The following is a 21,040-nucleotide window of genomic DNA, read 5'->3' as shown; positions in this document are numbered from 1 at the left end:
ATAGTAATTATTTTTACATTAGGTATTTTTACATCTTTTGAACGTAGGACCAGAATAACGTTCCACGCAATTTATAGGACAATGTGGGTGTTCAATTATACAAATATTAACTAATCAACAGAAAAAAGATCAGATGGTTAGTAATTATTTTTCATGACCACGTTAATGAAATATGCTGAAATAGGGGTCTTGGATAAAACCTTGCATATTGTAGAACAAATATTTTAAAATTTAGTAATAAATTTTTGAAAATCGTCAAATCAACATACTTCATCCCTGATAGGTAGATGCCCCTATTAGCTACCACAAACGAAAATTTGGGCGTCGTAAGCACAAAAGTCTCGTCAAAATGAAGGTACTCACGAAAAATTAGCTTGTTATAATAAATGGTGAAAATGGTCCTGGGATCCCGGACAATACCCATTTGTATTATATTATCCACTTAATAATTAATTATGTTAATACAGAAAGTTTTATTTTAGTAATAAATTTGTTCAAATCAAACTTATTTTTTCAGCAAAATAGTTGCTCCAAAGATGAGAAGCTATTTCCTCGATGAACCCGTGCCTACTATACCGTTTACGACATGTCCCTTGGCAAATATTAGTCAATGTGCATTTACGGAAACCAACAACAATTTTGTCATAACAGTCTACAACCCATTAAGCAGAACTGTATCTAAGCATGTACGAGTTCCAGTAGTAGGAAACAAATATACTGTCAAGGATCCTCAAGGTTTGGAATTATTTTTTTTATTCAATAAAAACCAACGAGATCCTTATAAACATTAAAATTGTATCAAACAATATTATGAAAATCAATGAATCATTTTTTTTTCTAAACTAACTTATTACTAAAAACTAAAAAAAAACAAGGATACATTCACTATTGGATTCAAATCTTGAAGGTCTTCTTCCTATTAAGTCCGGACTTGTTGAAGAAGTCGTTGTTCCAGTGGCGCACTTAGAATTTTCCTGTGGGGGGTTTTGTTGGGCACCGATATTTTTTTTATGATGCCACCTCCATTTTGAGTCCTTAAAATTTGTAAGTAACAGTGTCGGAATAGTGGCCGGGGGGTGGGTGTAACCCCCAAACTACCCCCCCTGAATGCGCCGCGTTGTTCATAACTATTAACAAATTTTTCTATGATCTTAGGAACTGTATCCATTTTTAGACCCCCATGGATACAGTTCTTAAGACCATAGAGGTCACTGCGTTACTAAATTTACTCCTAGATTTGTTTCAAATTTTGGATGGTTTTGGGTATAATTTGCATACAATAAATAGTGCAAAGTGTAGTTAATAAGGATTTTTATGGAGTAAGTAAATGGGTTATATCTTTTGGATTATATTATCACTAAATTAAAAATTTAGTGTTTTCAATTACCGTTCGGAAAAAGAAAGCCTGTGAGGAGTTGATTAGGGCGGTGACTTTTTGCGCTATTCGAGCGGGTGATAAGAGCGATAAAAAATCGTCAACAAAAAGAATAGGTCTAGTAGTCCCTAGCTTTCCGTACAGTTATACAGATTTTTATTTATTAATAAAATTTAAAGCTCCTAAACAACCTGAAAGACTTAAAAGATGGCAGGAATATATTCAAGAGCTATTTAAAGACGAACGGACTGAGATAGTACTAGAGCAGGAAAAGTTCGACAACGGCCCAGACATAACAGAAGATGAGGTATTAGAGGCGATAAAGCGAACAAAGAACAACAAGGCAATAAGGCAACAGGTCCTGACGAAATACCTGTAGACATAATACGGTTAATAGAAGAACAGCAAATTTGAATATTGGTCAACTTATTCAATACAATATACAGTACAGGAATCATTCCCAGAGATTGGCTGATGTTAACATTCATAACACTACCAAAAAAACCAAATGCAAAAGAATGCCAAGACCACCGGATAATAAGTTTAATAAGTCATACGCTCAAAATATTTTTAAAATTATACACCGAAGAATACACAACAAACTTGAGCAGGACATAAGTGACACACAATTTGTGCAAAGGTGCATGGATGTTAATCAGCCAGTATATATGTGTTTCTTGGATTACAACAAAGCCTTCGATAAGGTCAGACATAACCGTCTTATCGAATTATTTGAAAAGAAAAACTTAAATATGAGAGACATCAGGATCATTAGCGCTATCTATTATAATCAGATCGCTGTGGTAAAAGAGAACAACGTCTTTTCAAATGAAATACAGATTGAGAGGGGCGTCAGGCAGGGCTGTGTCCTGTCTCCTACTTTGTTTAATTAGTCTTCAGAGGAAATAATCCAGGAAGCACTAGAAGAACTTGAGGATTTACAACAAATGGTTGACAGAGTGGTAGAAGTCAGTGAAGAAAACGCCCCTAAACACAAAAAAGACACAATTTATGGTAATTACAAAAGCCCAACAGCGCCAAGAAAACATAACAATACATGCAGAACAAATTAAAAAAGTTGAAAAATATAAATATCTGGGTACAATAATTAACGAAAATAATGAGTACACAGAAGAGATTAAGGCAAGAATAGGACAGGCAAGAAATTCTTTCAAGAAACTGAAAAAAGTACTCTGCAGCAGAAACATTTCAATTTCTTTAAAGATAAGACTTCTGAGATGCTACGTGTTCTCCGTATTGTTTTATGGGTTGGAGGCTTGGACTTTAAAGAAAGATGTTTCGGACAGATTGGAAGCCTTAGAGTTATGGGACTACAGAAGGATATTAAGAATAAGTTGTAACGCTATATATTTGCCTACCTTAGGGTAAGATTATGGAAGTAGAAAAATTGGGGGCAGAAACTAAAGGGGTTGAGAAAGGGCAAGCAAAACAAATCGATACATATGCGAACGGCACTCAGGGGGTTGTTGGAGAGCTGGAGTCGTGGATAAGTGAACGACAAGGGTTCGGATTTGGGAAGCTACAAAAAAAATTAAACAAAGGGGTTACTTACGCAAATCCCCTGGACAACTGGACAATTAAGACAACAAGAAAGGGCTTCTAGCTATTTTAAAGAAAGGACGCCGCTTCGAAGAATCCTAAACTTGCTGGATTTAGGAAAAATATCCCTAAAATAAAAAATACGTAAAGGGTTAGGAGATTTTCTAAAATAAATACAAACAAATGGATCAGAGAAACAAATCAAACGTTTATTTTTCTCTTACAAACAGTTATCAAAAATACAGATTGCACAAAACTTATTAAAAGTTGCAAAATATAAAATTACAAAAAAAACTTACATGTGTTGCCTGTTTACACACTCCAGGGGTTGGAGATACTACAAAAACTTACAAATGTTACCGCACAGAGATTAACCTTTTTTTTAAACAAACAAAACAAATAAATATCGAAAAAAATAAAGCTAGCTGTCATATGTTAACATTAAATTAAAAAAAAACAATTTAAATGACAGCTAAGTTAAACCATAAAATTTACAATTTATTAATTATTACAAATCCTTATGAAAGCAATTATTGTTTATCAAAAATAATGTCTATTCAATTTGGAAAAATTAAAATGTTAATTGTTACCTTAATTCACAAACTTTGCCACTTAACTTTGAAAAAACATGCTATCTCTGCAATTGGAGCTGCAAGGACAAAACTCTCTACTGGAACAAAAAGGAAATCATTTCTATACTCAGGAATCTGCTCAGGAACGAAGATCTGACGCAGATGGGGTTGGATAAAGCAGGCAAACGACAACAAAGCTGGTGGGACATCCTATATAATCATTTTCCAAAATTTCTTCAGTTCCGGTGTACTGCACAAGTCTTACGATGATTACTCTGTTCTAAACTGCCATTATGCAAAGAGTATTATCACCTTAACCGGTCTTAAGACATAACACAAAAAAAAAAATTTGAATCGACTCCCGATTCAAAATCGCCCAAACATCTCTCTACTCTGAAATCTCTTGCTTGACTCCTTCTCTGCTACATTTTACAAATTCAACGCCAAATAAATTTCCCTTCACGTCTCCAGCTAGTTTTAGTCTATGAACCTAAACAAACAATCTACCCTCCTTGACCTCGTTCTTAGCAACGAACCGACAAAAAAACATCTTGATTATTTACTTTTAAATTGGGTAAATGGAAATAAATTCGTCGAAATAACACATAACACGTATTATATTGATTATTTTAACTTTGTAACTCGATTTTTAGTTTTAACCGGAATAATCTTCTACCTGAGAATGTAACAGAGACAAACACATCTATATTTAGAAACAACTGAATACAAAACTTAAAACAGAATTTATACTATTATATAGATATTAAATATTAACAAATTTAAAACGCTACAAAGTTGGGTGGATAGAGTCACGAATGTCGAGGTGTTGAGAAGAATGGGAAAAGATAAAGAGGTTTTAAATACAATTAAAGTAAGAAAACTTCAATATCTGGGACATGTCATGAGGGGCAAGCATTATAACTTGTTGCAATTCATAATGCAAGGAAGAATGCAGGGTAGAAGGAGTCGCGGAAGAAGACGCATCTCCTGGTTGAATAATTTGAGAGCTTGGTTTAACTGCACTTCTGCTGACCTCTTTAGAGCAGCGGTGTCGAAAGTGCGAATTGCTATGATGGTTGCCAACCTTCTTAGAGGAGATGGGGGACATGAAGAAGAAGAAAAAACCTGATACTAACACATTATATTGTGTACGGTCTGAAATGAATATTGCAGAGTGAAATTTTGAAATAATGTATAATTTTCGTCATAATTTGTTACTGTTAAAAAACTTTTAAATACATAAAAATATACGGGGTGTTCCATTAAAAATAAAGATGGTGGACTATACTAGACTTGCGTTAATCACGTTAAAAATCGTCAACAAAAAGAATAGGTCTATTAGTCCCTAGGTTTCCGTACAGTTATACAGATTTTTATTTATTAATAAAATTTAAAGCTCCTAAACAACCTGATACTAACACACTATATTGTGTACGGTCTGAAATGAATATTGCAAAGTGAAATTTTGAAATTATGTATAATTTTCGTCATAATTTGTTAAAGTCGAGCTGTTAAAAAGCTTTTAAATACATAAAAATATACGGGGTATTACATTAAAAATAAAGATGGCGGACTATGCTAGCCTTGCGTTTTTTAAAATTTTCTAAAATAAGGACACAAACAATAATTTTATTCCATAAGTACTGTATAATTTCAAAATTTCACACTGTAATATTAGTAATAGATCCTACATTATATATTTCATTGAGGTCAGTTTATTAAGGAGCTTTTAAGAATATAAAAAATATACATCGTGTTCTTTTAAAAATAAGTTTATGAACTATGCTAAGCTTGCATGAGTCACCATGAGTACATTTAAATTTATGTTTAAAACGTAAAAGTCGACGGGTTTCGCAGTTTTTTATAATTTTTTAAAACATAGACAGAAACAATTTTAATCCATAAGCGGTTTCCATTCTATATAATAATTTTGTTTTAGGAGCCACTGTAGTTAACCAAATAGTTCCTGTTCCCGCCTCATTACTTAAGATTCCTGGTAGAAAAAGTCTAGCCGAAAACGAATTAGTTTTTAAAGCTGCTGATGTTCCCGCTCTTGGTTTTAAATCATATTTTATACAGAAATATGAAAGTAATGATATTCCTAAGGGAATACCCAAAGGACGTTCAATTGATGACTCACCAGTAAGTAATATATACCTATCAAAATAGTTGAACAAAAAAAAATCAGTAAAAACGTTTTACAGTTTTACTTTGACATTGTTCCTCCAATTTACAACTTTACCTAACTACCTACTTAAATCTACTTAAACTTACTTTACCAAATACTATCTTCCTCAATCAGTTATTATTATATTCACGGAAGGAAAGTCCTGCGAGTGTCATGGTATTTTCACTTATCACCTTTTCTTAGTTGTGTATTTAGCCATTAATTGTAGAACTCTTAAAAGTGTTTAATAGATAATTCTAAACTAAGAAGAATTAGAACTTCTTTGTACTATGATGAAAAGGTTGCCAATATGAGTCCATAATACTAGTATATAGGAAAGAAGTCAATCTTCATAATCTTAGGTAAGTTTTTTGTTGAAATAGAATTTCTAGGCTACCGTTTTCGAGGCTCACTGTATGTGCCTCATCGTCAAGTCACAGTAAAGTTAAACTAAGACCTATGTACTGATGATGAGGCACATATTCTAAAGCCTAGAAATCCTATTTGAATAAAAAACTTACCTAAAATTGACTTCTTTCCTATACACTAGTATGTTTGTGTCCTTACTGATTTTTGTTTATTTTTTCTACGATTACAATTTTCTAAAGAAGATTAGAATAGCTGCTCATATATTTTAAGTAGGGGTTTAGATTCGCCATTGAGTCCGCTATGCATTCGGTTCGACAACCTCTACGGATATGTTTTCGTAATATTTGTTTTAGGATTTTTACAAATTTATTGTATGAATAAGGGCACGGTTCTAACTGTTAAACTTCTTGATCCAATGCTTCAGAGAATTTTACCCATTTTGCTTTAGTAAAGTTGAACCTTCTTTTGAAAGGAACAATTTCGTATCTGATTGCCGTGTTGGAGAAGCAAGTTATTGGTGTATGCTGCTCCAACGCTTTTTATCACCTGGTCTTCAATCCTGTCGCTTACAAATATATTGTCTGGTTGGTGCGCCATCTTCCGCTGTTGAAAGATGCAGACTGTTTTGGATCATGAATAAGTTTTAGGTTCACGCTTTCAGCCCATTTTTCTAGATCTTCTCCCTTGGAGTCGGTTTCGATATAACCCCACGTGACACTGTGACAGTTGAAGTCAATCAATAAGAATGTTATTTACTGTCATTGAAAGTTACTCGGTTCTTTAAAAGCAAAGTCAGTGTTTGGCGGTTTGTAGATGAACGTTGCCGTACAGGAGTTTATCTCTACTGTGAGTAGTCATCTCGATGTCATCTTGATGTGTTAAAAATGTGAAAGCTACGTCGATATCTGGTGTGACGAATACTGCGCTACCGTACTGGTCGTGTGGTCTTTCCAGTATAAGTTTCATACTCCGAATCCTTGCTCTGCGGCTTGCAGTATCTCGATGGGTTTTTTGAACCAGTATTACATCGACACCGTATTCTCTGCACATATTAGACAATAGTTCTTCTTTGTCCGCCGATAGTCTTTTAATATTAATTGAAGTAAGCATCAAAAATGGCCTTGATAAACACCGTTTTGGTTGCGTTTGAATCTGTGTTGGTGCACTGGTGTCGATCGGCAATCCTTGTTCCCAGGGGATGCCCGATTGTTTTCACAAGTTATTGCATGTACGTGGAGGATTCTTTCGTATTACTTTCATTATTAACTAGTAATACACATAATCATCATTACATATAGACGGTACATTAATCCCAACTTCAACCGCTTCGTGGCTCGCTAATTGTCAGCGAAGCGTAAATGATTTAATCTGTCATCATCGATGTTAATTCCTATGTTCTTCCACTCAAGTTTGTCAAACATATATCCCATTAGTATTGTAAATAGTTTTGGTGAAATATTATCACCTTGTCTTAGTCCACGTTTATTTTTTAAATTTGGTATATTAGTATAAAATTTTACACTTGATATTAAGCTTATACTAGTACATCAATTATTTTGTCTCGGTTTACCGAGTCAATCACTTCCTGGTATTCTACAAATAATAAGACCAATTGTTTGCTATATCTTACTGTTTTTTTTTCTGTAAGTATCTTCAGAACTAAGTGGTAAGTGTAAGTACCTAACTGGTTGTTAACTGTTCTTTAGGTTAATAAAGACCTAGTTTGAAAATTGTGGGCTCCCTTCATATGCATGATTAGCATGATGGTATTGTTCCATGATGTCGAAAGTTTTCCAATCCCTAAACGTTTATTAAATACTAGTGATTTTACTCGTCACCATGCGACGGGAGATCCAATTAATTACAATCTAAAGTCACTTTACACAATTTTCTCTGTCTTTGTCCTATTTATGGCTAGAACGACAACAAAATGATATTTTAGTCTGTTATATAACTTTCATAATAAATCAGTCACTTTTGGAGAATCGCTGAGCTTGGCAAACTCGTGTTTTGTATTATATTTTTTACCGATCACCAAATCCGCAGCCAATTTTTTGGGATCGACAAACTTTTACAAGAATTAAAAATTAAATTTTTAAAATAATAAACTTCTTGTATTAAAAGACTGGTCTTTTCACCTCCAGATAATTGTTGTCGTATCTGACAGATAGTTAAGTATCTGGAGAATAGACATTTAATCATAGAATAAAATAATGTACCTGTCTTTTCGCGTCAAATTATGTTGCCGTTAATTATCTGTAAGACAAACGTGAAATTTATTTCGGAACACACCAATATTTAATGAATTGTCAATGAAATCACACTAATGATTTAATATCTCTTTTGATTATACAATTTGTGGTGTCAGTTTATACTCAGATATAGATTAATAATGTTTTGACCCAAATCAATTTTAAAAAGAACATTTTTATTAAAGCTTGAGATATTACAAAAGTTTGTAAAAATAAATTTAAATATAAGTAATTAGAGGAAAGGCACCGAATTCTAGACAGGTGCCTAATTTGAGACACCGTCGTATATTTGTGTGCGATAGGGTGACATATAGTGAAAATATTGAAAACTGATCATTCTGTGCAATAGTGGTAAATCTGCTTTTAGTTGACGTTTAGAAGTGACCTTTGTTGTTTTGTCGACGTTAATTTGATTTACACATTACACAATTTTTTTTCGGGATTTATAAACACTTACAATGCATCAAGGTAAGATGATTACATTTACTCCAATTATTTTTTTTTGTTAGTTTAATATCAGTTAATATATTTTATGCAAATTAAACAGTAATTGTGTGGCATACATAACCAACAAAAATGCGTTTTATTTTTAACGGAAAAATCCTAATTTGAGATACCTGTAGGTTCCAAATTTGAGAGTGTCTCAAAATAGTACCCCGTGTAAAATTTTTATTTTTATGTGTTTTTTTGTTTGTAGATGCCGCCAAAAAATAAAAAATGGAACGCAAATGATATAATACGGGCTGTAAATACAGTAAGAAATAGAGAGGTGAGCTATTTGAAGGTCTCAAAAGGTTTTGGAGTACCAAAAGGTACCTTATAACGATATGTGAAATCAGACTCCAGAAGAACTCGTCGGGATATCAATTGGCCGCCGACCTATTCTTCATTTGGAATTAGTAAATGAGTTGGTTGAATATGCCCTAACTATGGAGCAACGTTATTTCGGACTAAGAGCGCGTGATATAAAACGACTGGGATTTCAACTTGCAATACGAAACTCAATACCACATCCATTTAGCGAAGTCAAAAATCAGCCGGAAAGAAATGGTTGTGGTTCTTTCTGAAAAGGCATCCGACGCTTTCAATGCATATTCCTCAGGGAATGTCATTTGCTCGAGTAAAATCTTTTACTCCTGAAAATGTATCCAAGTTCTTTGACCTGTATTAACCAGAATATCTTAAGCTTAATAACCTTGCAAAACGTTTATTCAATGTAGACGAAACGGACCTTACAATTGTTCAGCACAAACATAGCAAAGTAATTTCGATGAGAGGGAAGAAGCAGGTTTCATCACTTACTTCAGCAGAAAGGGGCAAGCTGATTACTGTATGCTGCATACTGCATGCACTTACATGCATGAATGCTGCAGGAGTTTTCGTACCACCATTATTAATCTTCCCTAGAAAAAATATGAAAACAGAGTTGATTCTAGGAGCTCCAACTGGAGCAGTCGCATAATTAGGTCGCAGACTAGATGGCTTCAACACTTCATAAAATTCACTAAACCTTCAGCTGCATACCCTGTTCTTCTCGTCCTTGATGGTCACTATTCTCATACGACAAACTTTGCTCTAACAGATTTGGCCAAACAGAATCATGTGACGATGATTTGCCTTCCACCACATTGTACACATAAAATGCAATCGTTGGATGTTGCTTTTATGGCACCGCTGAAAACTTACTACGCACAAGAAATAGAAAACTGGCTTAGAAAAAATCAGTTGAGTGTTGTGTCGCCTTATGCCGTTGCCAGTATTTTTTGTAAAGCGTATAACAAAGTTGCGACGATGGAAATACGGTCTTGCAATGGTTTCCGAAAAACTGAAAAAAAAAATTTGTCGCCATATTTTTAGGGACTTTGAATTTGGAATTCAAGAGCACTTAGAAACACAAAACGAAAGGGACGAACAAATAATAGAACCAATGCGAGAACATAGAACTCATGTTCTACCTTAAATAGAACATGAGTTTTACTCACGTTCTACTGACATAACTCACCACTACCTCATCAACAACTTAAAGACATCTGTCCAATTCCTACATATAAGAGAGATACCACTAAAAAACCACATGCTAGATTAGGAAAAGCTTCAGTAATTACTCTAACACCCTACAAAGAAGAATTAGAGCAAAGTTTGGAGAAGAAAAAAGCACAAAAAATAGTACCCCAGCTAAACTTGGATTGTGTATTTGCTCCAGAAAAAAAAACAGTTCAACAAAAGGCATGTTTTTTAATGTTAGATCAAAAAAAACAGCAACGCCCGAAGAAGAAATAGCAGATGAAGACGTAAGTCAACCTTCTACATCAAAAGGCAAAACATCAAGAAGGAAGCGGAAAGTTTCTTCGAGTTCAAGCTCAGATAGCAGTGAATACTTTCCATTAGCTGATTTATCGTCTAACGAAAGTGGAGAAAACGACGCGGAATGTTTATTTTGCACCAGCAAATTTTCCGACGATAGATATGGCGAACGATGGGCAAAGTGTTACCAATGTGGCAGGTGGGCACATGAAGACTGTGGAGAAATAAAGTCCAGCACATTTATTTGCCTTTTCTGCGAAGGAAAGGGCTTTTTTGAATAGTATCTCAAATTAAGGTACCTGTCCTAAGTTTAGATACCTGGCTATCCCAAATTAGGGCACCTTTTATTTTTAATATTAAATGTCACAAAATAATTAAATGTATTTTTTTGCAAAAATATATGTTTTATTCGCTTTATTTTTTTTTTGTTGTGTTCCAGAAACATTTAATTTTATATAAGAAACATTAAATAAGTTTTTAAAATAAATGTTGTAAAAACTTTTGAATATTCTGTTTTATATTTGTTTTTCAAAAAAAGTGTCTCAAATTTGGTGCCTTTCCTCTACTAAATAATTTTAAAGTATTTAATAATCACAGATCAGACATAGAATATCTTTGTAACTCATTTATTAAATTTAATATATTTGACATTTTCATTACAGATGTATAAGGTGTATCTAATTTCAATAAATTTTTATGCGCAAATATCATGCTTCAGATATGGTGGAAGAGAGTACTTAGGTATTCCATTTAACAGATATCCAACATAAAGGATTAACAATATAAACAGGTTAACACAATAAAACAAAGGATTCATTTTTGAAATTCTAATGGCTTATAGATTAGTATTTATAAATGAAAAGTTTTTAATCAAAAGTACTACACTCAAATATCAACAGCACCCTCATTTGCCAGCATTTCCATGTTTTCTCTATTAACTACAACGTTATGTAAAACTGAACAACCGTTAGGTATTATTCTTTGAACAAAAGGTAACTTACATCTCATTCCACATGTTAAATTGGTAAATCTCTTTAAAATACCAAAAGCTCTGTTATTTACAATTCTTGACACAATTTGTGATAGATTATACAATACTTCGAACTGCTGTCTGAAGATTCTACAATGGTAGTTGAGAACTGGATATCCACTATTTCGTAATAATCCATTGTCCATAAATTTCCAATTTTATATACCCATAATATGCAAATGTATTTAACAATTCCTAAAATAGCTACTTCTAATAATTGTACTTTCATATTATGCGAGTATTATAGGTTATGGTACCTATTCTTTAAATAAGAAAATAATTAAATTCAACGTTTTACTCTTTTCAATGATCTTATTTCAATTTTTATTATAGGATCATATAATAGGTAACAAATACAATTTATAGTGTGTAAATTATTCTTATATATTATACAAAAATATTTAATGTTATTTGTCAAAATAAAAGAATAAAATCTGTGTTTGTAATAACTCTCTATTGACGACATACGCATTAGGGAAGGTTTCAAACTTCCAAGTAGTGTCAATGGCTTACTGTGTTATATGACACAATAGTGTTGACACACTGAGTTGATACAATAAGCTGCGCCAGTTCTGTATCAACACCCAAAAATTTAGTGTGTTCCATGGTGAGTATATTATTGATTTTTCTGAGGTTTTTCCATAACACTAAAATATTATTTAAGGTTAGCTCAAACATCTTTGACTTCAGAAAGTTCAATAATATCTTCATTTAGCAATTCATCTTCAAAATTGTCTTCATTTTGATCTCTCGCTAGGTTATACTCGTAGAATATTGCTGTATATTAGAACGGTTTAATCTTTTCAACTTTACAGCCACTTTCATTGGATAAAATAGTTTCTAAACCTTCTCTTCCACGCATAAAAAGTTCTGTTAAATAGGGGAAGAGGGGGCACAGTGTTACACGGGGTACAATGTTAAATTCTCCGCCATCTTCTTAAAGTTGAACTTAAAACCGTACCGTCGTCGTCGTAGTTACTTTCCGTTATTTGTTAACAGTAGGTGTGTTTGTAGACCGTCACTGTACATTTGAGTGAAAATATAAGTGTTTTTCTGTTTTTGTACCACCAAAGTAAGTAAATGATACGTATTAAAAACTGTTTTAACTCTTAGTAAATAAATATTACACATTGTATTGATATATATTACTATAAATGCGTCTTGTAGCTACACACTCGTAGGACTAACATAACCCCAAAAATTCGTGACTCGGCAAAAATATTATTTGAATGTAAAAACGTCGTTCGGGGCACAGAGTTACAACTTATGAAGGGGTACAGTGTTACACTACTTAGGCGTGGGGAACAGTGTGATATTTCATTTTTTGCTAGAAAAACAATGAAAATATGCATGATGTACAATACTAATTTTGTACTAAATTGCATATGGTAGTAGTAAGATGTTTTATTTACTTTTGTATTTTTATTTCAGAATCAAAATGGTTCGTAACAGAAAATCCATCAGAAAAATAGCCTCATTTACCCATGATACAATGAAAACGGCCGTTCTTAATGTAGTTAATAACGGATGGTCAGTAAGGGCAGCAGCCATTCAAGCTAATATAATTCATATGACTCTAAAAAGATATGTTGATAAATACAAAGCTTTGTCTGAAGAAGAGCGAGTAAATTTCAGATTTACGCCAAACTATGAAATAAATCAAGTTTTCTCGAAAGATCTAGAAGATCAACTAAGAGATTATTTGATTATAGCTTGTAAAATGCACCATGGCTTAACCAGAAAGAATGTAATGCAGTTTGCATATGAATTGGCTGTGAAAAATAATCTTAAGTTTCCAAATTCATGGAACGAAAATAAACAGGCTGGAGTAGACTGGTTGTACGGTTATATGAAACGATACTCCCAGCTATCCATAAGAAAACCTGAGGCGACTAGTCTGAGTCGTGCAACCAGTTTCAACAAAACAAATATTAACGAATTTTTTGACAATTTGGTAAGTGCTTTTAAAAAATTTCGCAATGGTCCAAGTCCAGAAAATATCTACAATTTGGATGAGACAGCACTTACCACTGTTCACAATCCTCCAAATGTAGTAGGTCCGAAAGGCTTAAAACAAATTGGACAAGTAACTTCAGGTGAAAGAGGGGTATTGGTGACGGTATGCTGTTTTATTAATGCAATAGGTAATTCTGTACCGCCCTTCCTTGTATTTCCCAGAGTTCATTTTAAGGACAGAATGTTGAAGGGAGCACCTCCTGGATCTGCAGGAGCAGCAGTAAAAACAGGTTGGGTCAACGGAGAAGTCTTCATCGACATATTGAGACATCTCCATCATTTTACAAAATCATCTTCAGAATCTCCCATACTACTAATTTTGGATAACCATGAGTCGCACATTACAATTGCTTCATTGGAATTTTGTAAGTCTAACGGAATTATACTTTTAACTTTACCCCCACACACAAGCGGAAAACTTCAACCTTTAGATAAAGCATTATATAAGTCATTAAAAACTCACTTTAATAAAGCCTGCAATGATTGGATGATAACTAATCCTGGCAAAACAATAACTATCTATGAAATAGCTGAACTCTTGGGCAAAGCATATCCACTTGCGTTTATTCCAAACAACATTATTAGTGGATTTAAGTCAACTGGAATTTGGCCATTGAATCATCAGATCTTCTCTGAAGACGATTTTCTAGCATCTGCAGTAACTGACCGACCGTTTCCCGTAGAGCAGATGACAAATGAAACAGCTACGTTACCAATAAAACAAGTCGTTACTGAAACGCCTGATATGGCACCACAGCTAGTCAATAATGAAACTGCTGAGATAAAAACACATTAAATACCTGAGATAATGCCTGTGGCAACTGCATCATTTCAGCTGCCTTCATGTTCGGCAATATCCTCAGAAGTTCCGTCAACTTCATCATGGTTGTCATCGCTAGTCTCTCCAGAACAAGTTCGCCCTTTTCCTCGAGCAGAAGATAGAAAAGAAGGAAGAGGAAAGAACCGAAAACGTAAAAGTCAAATATTAACAAATACACCTATTAAAGACGCACTAATTGCTGATCTAAAAGTAAGGCATGAGAAGAACGCAACTAGAAAACGCGGTGAAATAAACACGTCAAAAAAATGTGGTAAAACAAAAATGTCTGTCTTACATAAAAGGATTCAGAAACAGACATCAGCGTCAGAAGACGAAGAGTCGCCTAATAAAGATGAAAATGACAGAAAGCGAAAAGAAGTTGTAAAAAGAAACGTTTTTCAATCAAATACACGTAAACTTCAAGATATGGAAGATTCTTCTGACTCAGAGAAATCGGAAGAATCTTTCTCTTGTGCTGATAGTGAATCAAGTATGGGATCGTTTATAAGTCATGACGAAGAGATATCCCAAATGGATTACGACGATAATAAAGAAATAAACGTTGGCGATTATGTTCTCATTAAAGAAGGTATCTCAAAAGGCATAGAAATATTGTCTATAGGACATATTATTGGCAAAACTGAAACTACAGTGAAAGTTACCTATATCCGTCGTTTATTTCCCAAGTTCACATTTATTTCCTCCAATGAAAACTACGTATTTAATGTCTCCCAAGTTGTTTTAAAATTACCAACTCCCAAACCTTCAGGCCAGACAGCACGCAGAAGTGAAATGCTGGTATTTCCCGTAGATTTTCAAAATTATTATAATGTATTAAAATAAATTTTATATTATTTGTATGTAGAGTTACGACAAATAAATGGTATTTAATATAAAATTCTCATTAATCACTTCAGTATTCCTTGTGTAACAGTGTACCCCATAGTATATAACACTGTTCCCCACTAGTGGGGCACAATGTTACAATTGTATTTTCTCTACAAAATCGTTTTTACCGACTAGTCATGTAAGTTTTTCCTATAGTTGATTATATAATAGTATGCGTCAAATCCAAACGAGTTCTAAAATATTAAAAATTTTATTTTTAATGAAATCCTGTCAAAATGACATCAAATAAAAACATTTATGTAACACTGTGCCCCCTCTTCCCCTATCTGGTTTTAGTATGGAATTGTTTATAGAAATTTTTTTCTTGGATTGTTTAGTTGACTCATTAAAAGTGGCTCCAAGTAAGCAGAATCTCCAAGTAACAATTCATTTTTCTTATCTCCATTTAGACTTATTATCAGTAATAAAGAATTATTTATACCTACTTGGTAGGTACCTAGAAAAACATATCCAACAAATTTCACGACATTGTCAGAATTTAAAATCAATTTTCTATATATTATATATAAAAGATTTATTGAAAGTTTTGAAAATTTGCTAAGTACGCTTACTTACATTCTATATATTTTGTATACTTACTCTAAGTCTTTTGTGTATATAATTTAATGTATTTGATAATTTATTTATTATGATTTATTATAGGAATCTGACAACCTACGTACTATGTGCATATTTTTCATTTTGGAAGCCTACACTGCTATTATTAAATCAATAGCACCAATATCTCCTGAAAAATGTTGATTAATCCATTTTTTTAAATTTCAAGAATATGAAAACATTTATTGCCTAAACTAGCAAACAAAAAGAGATAGAATACCTACTTTTATAATATTTTATTAACAAATAAATACAATATATTTGCAGAATATAGATCACTGTCGGTTTACTTATTCTTAACCTCTTAAAAAAGTCTTTATCATTACAAAAATTAAAATGTTAGCTTCTGCTTCAAATATTATATTCTCGCACTAAGTTTATAAACATTAAACATTATACTGATCATACTCTCAAATTCCATTAAATCTTCTAATACCGGATACATGTCTCTCACCCGCAATAAACAACAATATTTAGGTAATATTTTTTATTTCGCGATAACCTAGGTACACATAGTAACAAACTACAATAAACACAATTTATCTTCCAGATAACTTTATATTTGGTACTTTCTTTGGCAAATAAATGTTTTACATTTTATCTGTCAGATAAGTTTAGTCATATCAGTTGGTAGTTCTGATTTCTTTACTAGGTGGCTCTAGATATTTAAATCGAAAGTAACATCAAGCTTTATGTTATTTTGTTTATTAAATCTTATTTTAAAATTACTGCAACTAATATTTTTGACAATTTTACGAAAAAATTAATCGTATTATTAATTATATTAATATGTAATTAATATTATTAGTCTTATTAATTAAACGTGTCGATTCAAGAACAAAATGCAGTATTATGCGAAATAATGTGAACAAACAGAATTAATTTGTAAATATGATTTATTTAGGTCAAAGGTAAATTTAGGTACACTTACATAAGATTTTTTCATTAATTAGTATTTAATATGTCCCCCTTTTACTTTTATGACTTCCTGGAGTCTTCTATGCATGGAATCCACAAGTTTTTTGCAATCGTTTGTGATTGCTTCATCTCTAAACCACACATTAATCACTGCTTCCACCGTTTTTGTTTTTGTCGTACGGTCAAATTTTTGCAGTTTAGCCTTACATATTGCCCACAAATTTTCAATAGGATTAAGGTCAGGTGAACTCCCAGGCCAATCAAGAAGGGTAATATTATTATCCTTGAAGTATTTCATCATAACCTTCGATACATGGTACGGAGTTGAATCCTGTTGACAAATTGCAGTCCCTTCGGCCTGTACTTTGTCAAGCTCTATAGCTAAGCGTTACCCTAGCATGGCTTTGTTCTTTTCACTGTTCATCATACCTTTAATAGGAATAAAAGTGGCAGTTCCTGAGTATGAAAAACAGCCCCAGAAAATTTTTTTGGTGGGATGTTTAACTGTTTGGTTAATATGGCTAGCTGAAAGTCACTCATTGGCTGCCTTTCGTATGAATTTTGATCGCTGGTCCTGCACTAGGAAGTGGGTCTCATCAGAAAATAACACTTTTTTTCAATCTTATGCACTCCAATGGGCGTATTTTTTGCCCAATTCTCTCACGGCTGTTCTCCCTCCTTCTAGAGACGTCTGCGTACCGTTGAGTCGTGAATTTTTATTCCAGCCTTTTCTAAATCTTGGTGGAGGTCATAACTTGTTTTTCTGGGATGAAGTTTGCTATCACGCAAAAGAAAGGCTTCGTCTCGAGGAGTAGTTTTCCGTTTTCTTCCACATTTTCCTTTCCGCTGCACTTCAACTGACCCTGTTTTCTTTTGTTGTTTAATTATTTTGTTTACTGCACCCAAACTTACACAACACTCCTTTGCAATGTCCCTCTGAGTCATTGGTGTATGCTCACTAAGTGATCATACTTATGATCCTTCCTTTTTTCCTAGGAGTGATATCCATATTAAAAAGTTAAACCTGATTGCACAGTTAAATCAATGAAAATAACACCAACTTGCGCATAACCTGAGATACAACAAAATATAATATAAAACACAAAGCACGTGTTTTGACCAATATACTAATAAGGTTTTGAGGTTATGTTGTTTTTTTGACAAAACAGTTGACAGAATAGGCACAGCAGGTGTGCTAACTTATGAAAACTGGATTTCGATATCTGTTCACATTAATTCCCACAATACTGTATGATTGAAATGTCAGATGTTGGTAGTTCAGATTTCTTTCCTGATGGATAAACAGTGTGACTTGTCGTCCTAGTCTTTTATATAGATAGATTAAACATAGCGGACATCATAATGTAATGTTCTCTCGTAAGTTCTGTAATTGATTTCGTTACATAGCTTTTATTTTTTAGAATACTGAATTTGATATTGACCCTAATACGGGTATGATCACCGAAATAAGCATTAATGGTCTTTCCATCAACTTCACACAGGATTTCTTGTATTATAAAGGATACGTTGGTGACAACGTGAAATTTATCAATAGATCTTCTGGAGCTTACATTTTCAGACCTTACGGAGATACATTTAAAGTCGCTACTAAGGCCAGCTTCAAGGTTATCAGAGGTCCTATAGTAACCGAGGTCCACCAAACGTTCACCGACTGGATCAGTCAAGTTGTCAGGGTGTATGAAGAAGAAAACGTTATCGAATTTAATTGGCTGGTAGGACCTATACCTATTGAGTAAGTAATTTATATAATATTATATTTTTAACAGATTAGCGCGAGAATATACTAAAAATCTAATATTTTTGTCGAAAACTTTAAGAATAGATAAGGAATACAAAATTTATTGAAAAATCAAAAGTCCAATACATTAATATCTCATTTTTTGAGAATTTATAAACTACCTTATGGATGAAACAGCGTTAGTTTGAATGACTCAAGACCACTAAATGTTACCATAATAAACCGGTACCTAGAAGGAGTATGAAAGGGCCCGCACGAAGCAATTTATTTTAACTTTAAGAATCATAGCAATATGCATGCATGCATGTGCGTCCGACGGCATCTCTAAAGGAACTATCTACCAAGTTTCAAAGCTCTACAGTCTTGCAAACAAAAAATGAAATTAGTCATACAAAATCAAGCGCCGTAAGTGGTCAAAAGTAGCCGAAATCACGTGTCAATCATCGTTCCTAGTAAATGGATTTATTTTTTGCTTCGTTTTTCATGTAACAGTACTCAAGACCACTAAATGTTACCATAATAAACCGGTACCTACAAGGAGTATGAAAGGACCCGCACGAACCAATTTATTTTAAACTCGGTTCGCTATTCCCAGTCCGAACTGTCTAGTGAATTTAGTAATTATTTTTTTGTGAAGTTGGTTACTTTTTGACAGACTAAACATGGCTGGAAACTACTATACAACCAAGCTCATGTACTCATAGCCAATATTAATAGTAAACAAACTAAATAGTAAATAAAATAGAACTTTGCGAATTACCGACAATCAATATTTATTTATCTGCACCATATAATAAATAGTTATGTTAAATTATAACAACTAAAATATATTTTTTAAATATATACTACCCAAAATTTGATGGGTTTAGTATACACTTCCACTATTTAGAATAATTCTTCTTTTTTTAAAGAAAGAAGTCTGCAATAGTAGGATACTTGAGCTATTAATACTAAGGAGTAGGAATTGTTGTGTTGTAGGTTTCCGACAATGAATCTGTCAAAATATGCCCGAGCTAAGCGAATGGAGTTTAGCTTTAAGAATCATAGCAATTTGTACATCTGTGCATCCGACGGCATCTCTAAAGAAACTATCTACCAAGTTTCAAAGCTCTACAGTCTAGCATACAAAAAATGAAATTAGTCATACAAAATCACGCGTCGTAAGTGATCAAAAGTAGCCGAAATCACGTGTCAATCATTCTTCCTATTAAATGAATTTATTTTTTGCTTCGTTTTCATGTAACAGTACTCGTATAATTTTGATTTACATAAATTTAATTAACCCATTATAGCTCGTAATTCCATAGCAGGATTAAGAAGATGCAATTTTAATTTTGAGATAAAGAAAGGCATTAAAAATTATATACATTATTTTCAGAATCAAATTATATGTGTAAATGACATTTTTTGACTGGTGACTTTAGTTACCACTGGGATAATATGACATAAAACAAGTTGAAACACATTAATATTTATTTCAGGTTAATTTTGAACATTACGGAATATTTTGAAACACTTATCAGGGTGCAGAGGTGTGTCACACTTCTTACATAAGTAACAAGTACGATTTCCACATACTCTGCAACGTCGATATTTAGAGCCACCCTTCTCTATTGGATGGTCAGTTCGATCTCTACGCAAGTCTTCAAGAACAGGGGAAAATTGTAGCGATGATCATACTCTATTCACTGTTGGCCTACTTCCAAACGATTTCAAAATATAAGTCGCAGATACAATCGCTAAGCCTGAGCACAGGAAGTATCTACTGCCCATGAAAAATAAGGCCACCACCACGTTTTTGACCTTATTAAAGTACGATAAGTTGAGACGAATTGGTCAAAAAGATCTACTTCTCTCATATTGCTATTGTAACTCGCAGTTGGTCCAGGAACATCCAAAGTAATTATCTTATTCTCTGATCGATTGTACCGTTTAGACGCCTTCATGGGTCGAAATTCGTCATAATTGGTGAGCATAGTTACCATATTGTTGTCGTTCCAACCAACCAATAACATTTCTCCTGCAGATGAAACTGAAGCGCTGCCTCTAGGAGTTTTTTTAAAATCTGTTTTATTTGGTACATTCATTGCAGAATTAAATCTGTTTTCACAAAGAGTTGCAGTACCACTCAGGCCTCTTCTTTTTAGCTCCTGCAGCAATGCAACCGATGTGAACAAATTATAAAAATATATTTTTGTACCTTTTTGCTGAAGCTGAAGGTAATCAGTAATGATTACAACATTTCCCCCTTGTCCTAGACAAGCATCAGATATTTTGGTAAAAGAGCCACAATATGGTTCAATATAATGAATGTATCCAGACGGATCAGCGCAACCCATAATTTAAATCCAAAGCGTATTGGTTTTCTTCTTCACTGGCTTTACCACTCGGG

General features: G+C 33.3%; 1 protein-coding gene across 2 annotated transcripts in view; it reads left to right on the top strand.

The window, feature by feature from the left end:
• LOC140450231 (lysosomal alpha-mannosidase-like) overlaps positions 1–21,040 on the top strand; it is a 142,641-nt gene that overhangs the window by 94,637 nt on the left and 26,964 nt on the right. For both annotated transcript variants that reach the window (XM_072543741.1, XM_072543742.1), the window contains exons 11-13: positions 518–735; positions 5,447–5,649; positions 18,311–18,642. In XM_072543741.1, the coding sequence (XP_072399842.1) occupies positions 518–735; positions 5,447–5,649; positions 18,311–18,642 (753 nt within the window). The remainder of the gene's footprint in view (positions 1–517; positions 736–5,446; positions 5,650–18,310; positions 18,643–21,040) is intronic.

The sequence above is a fragment of the Diabrotica undecimpunctata genome, chromosome 9 (genome assembly GCF_040954645.1).
Source record: "Diabrotica undecimpunctata isolate CICGRU chromosome 9, icDiaUnde3, whole genome shotgun sequence".
Taxonomy (NCBI): Eukaryota; Metazoa; Arthropoda; class Insecta; order Coleoptera; family Chrysomelidae; genus Diabrotica; species Diabrotica undecimpunctata.
Note: the sequence above shows the minus strand (reverse complement) of the source record. Positions and strands in the feature narration are given on the sequence as shown.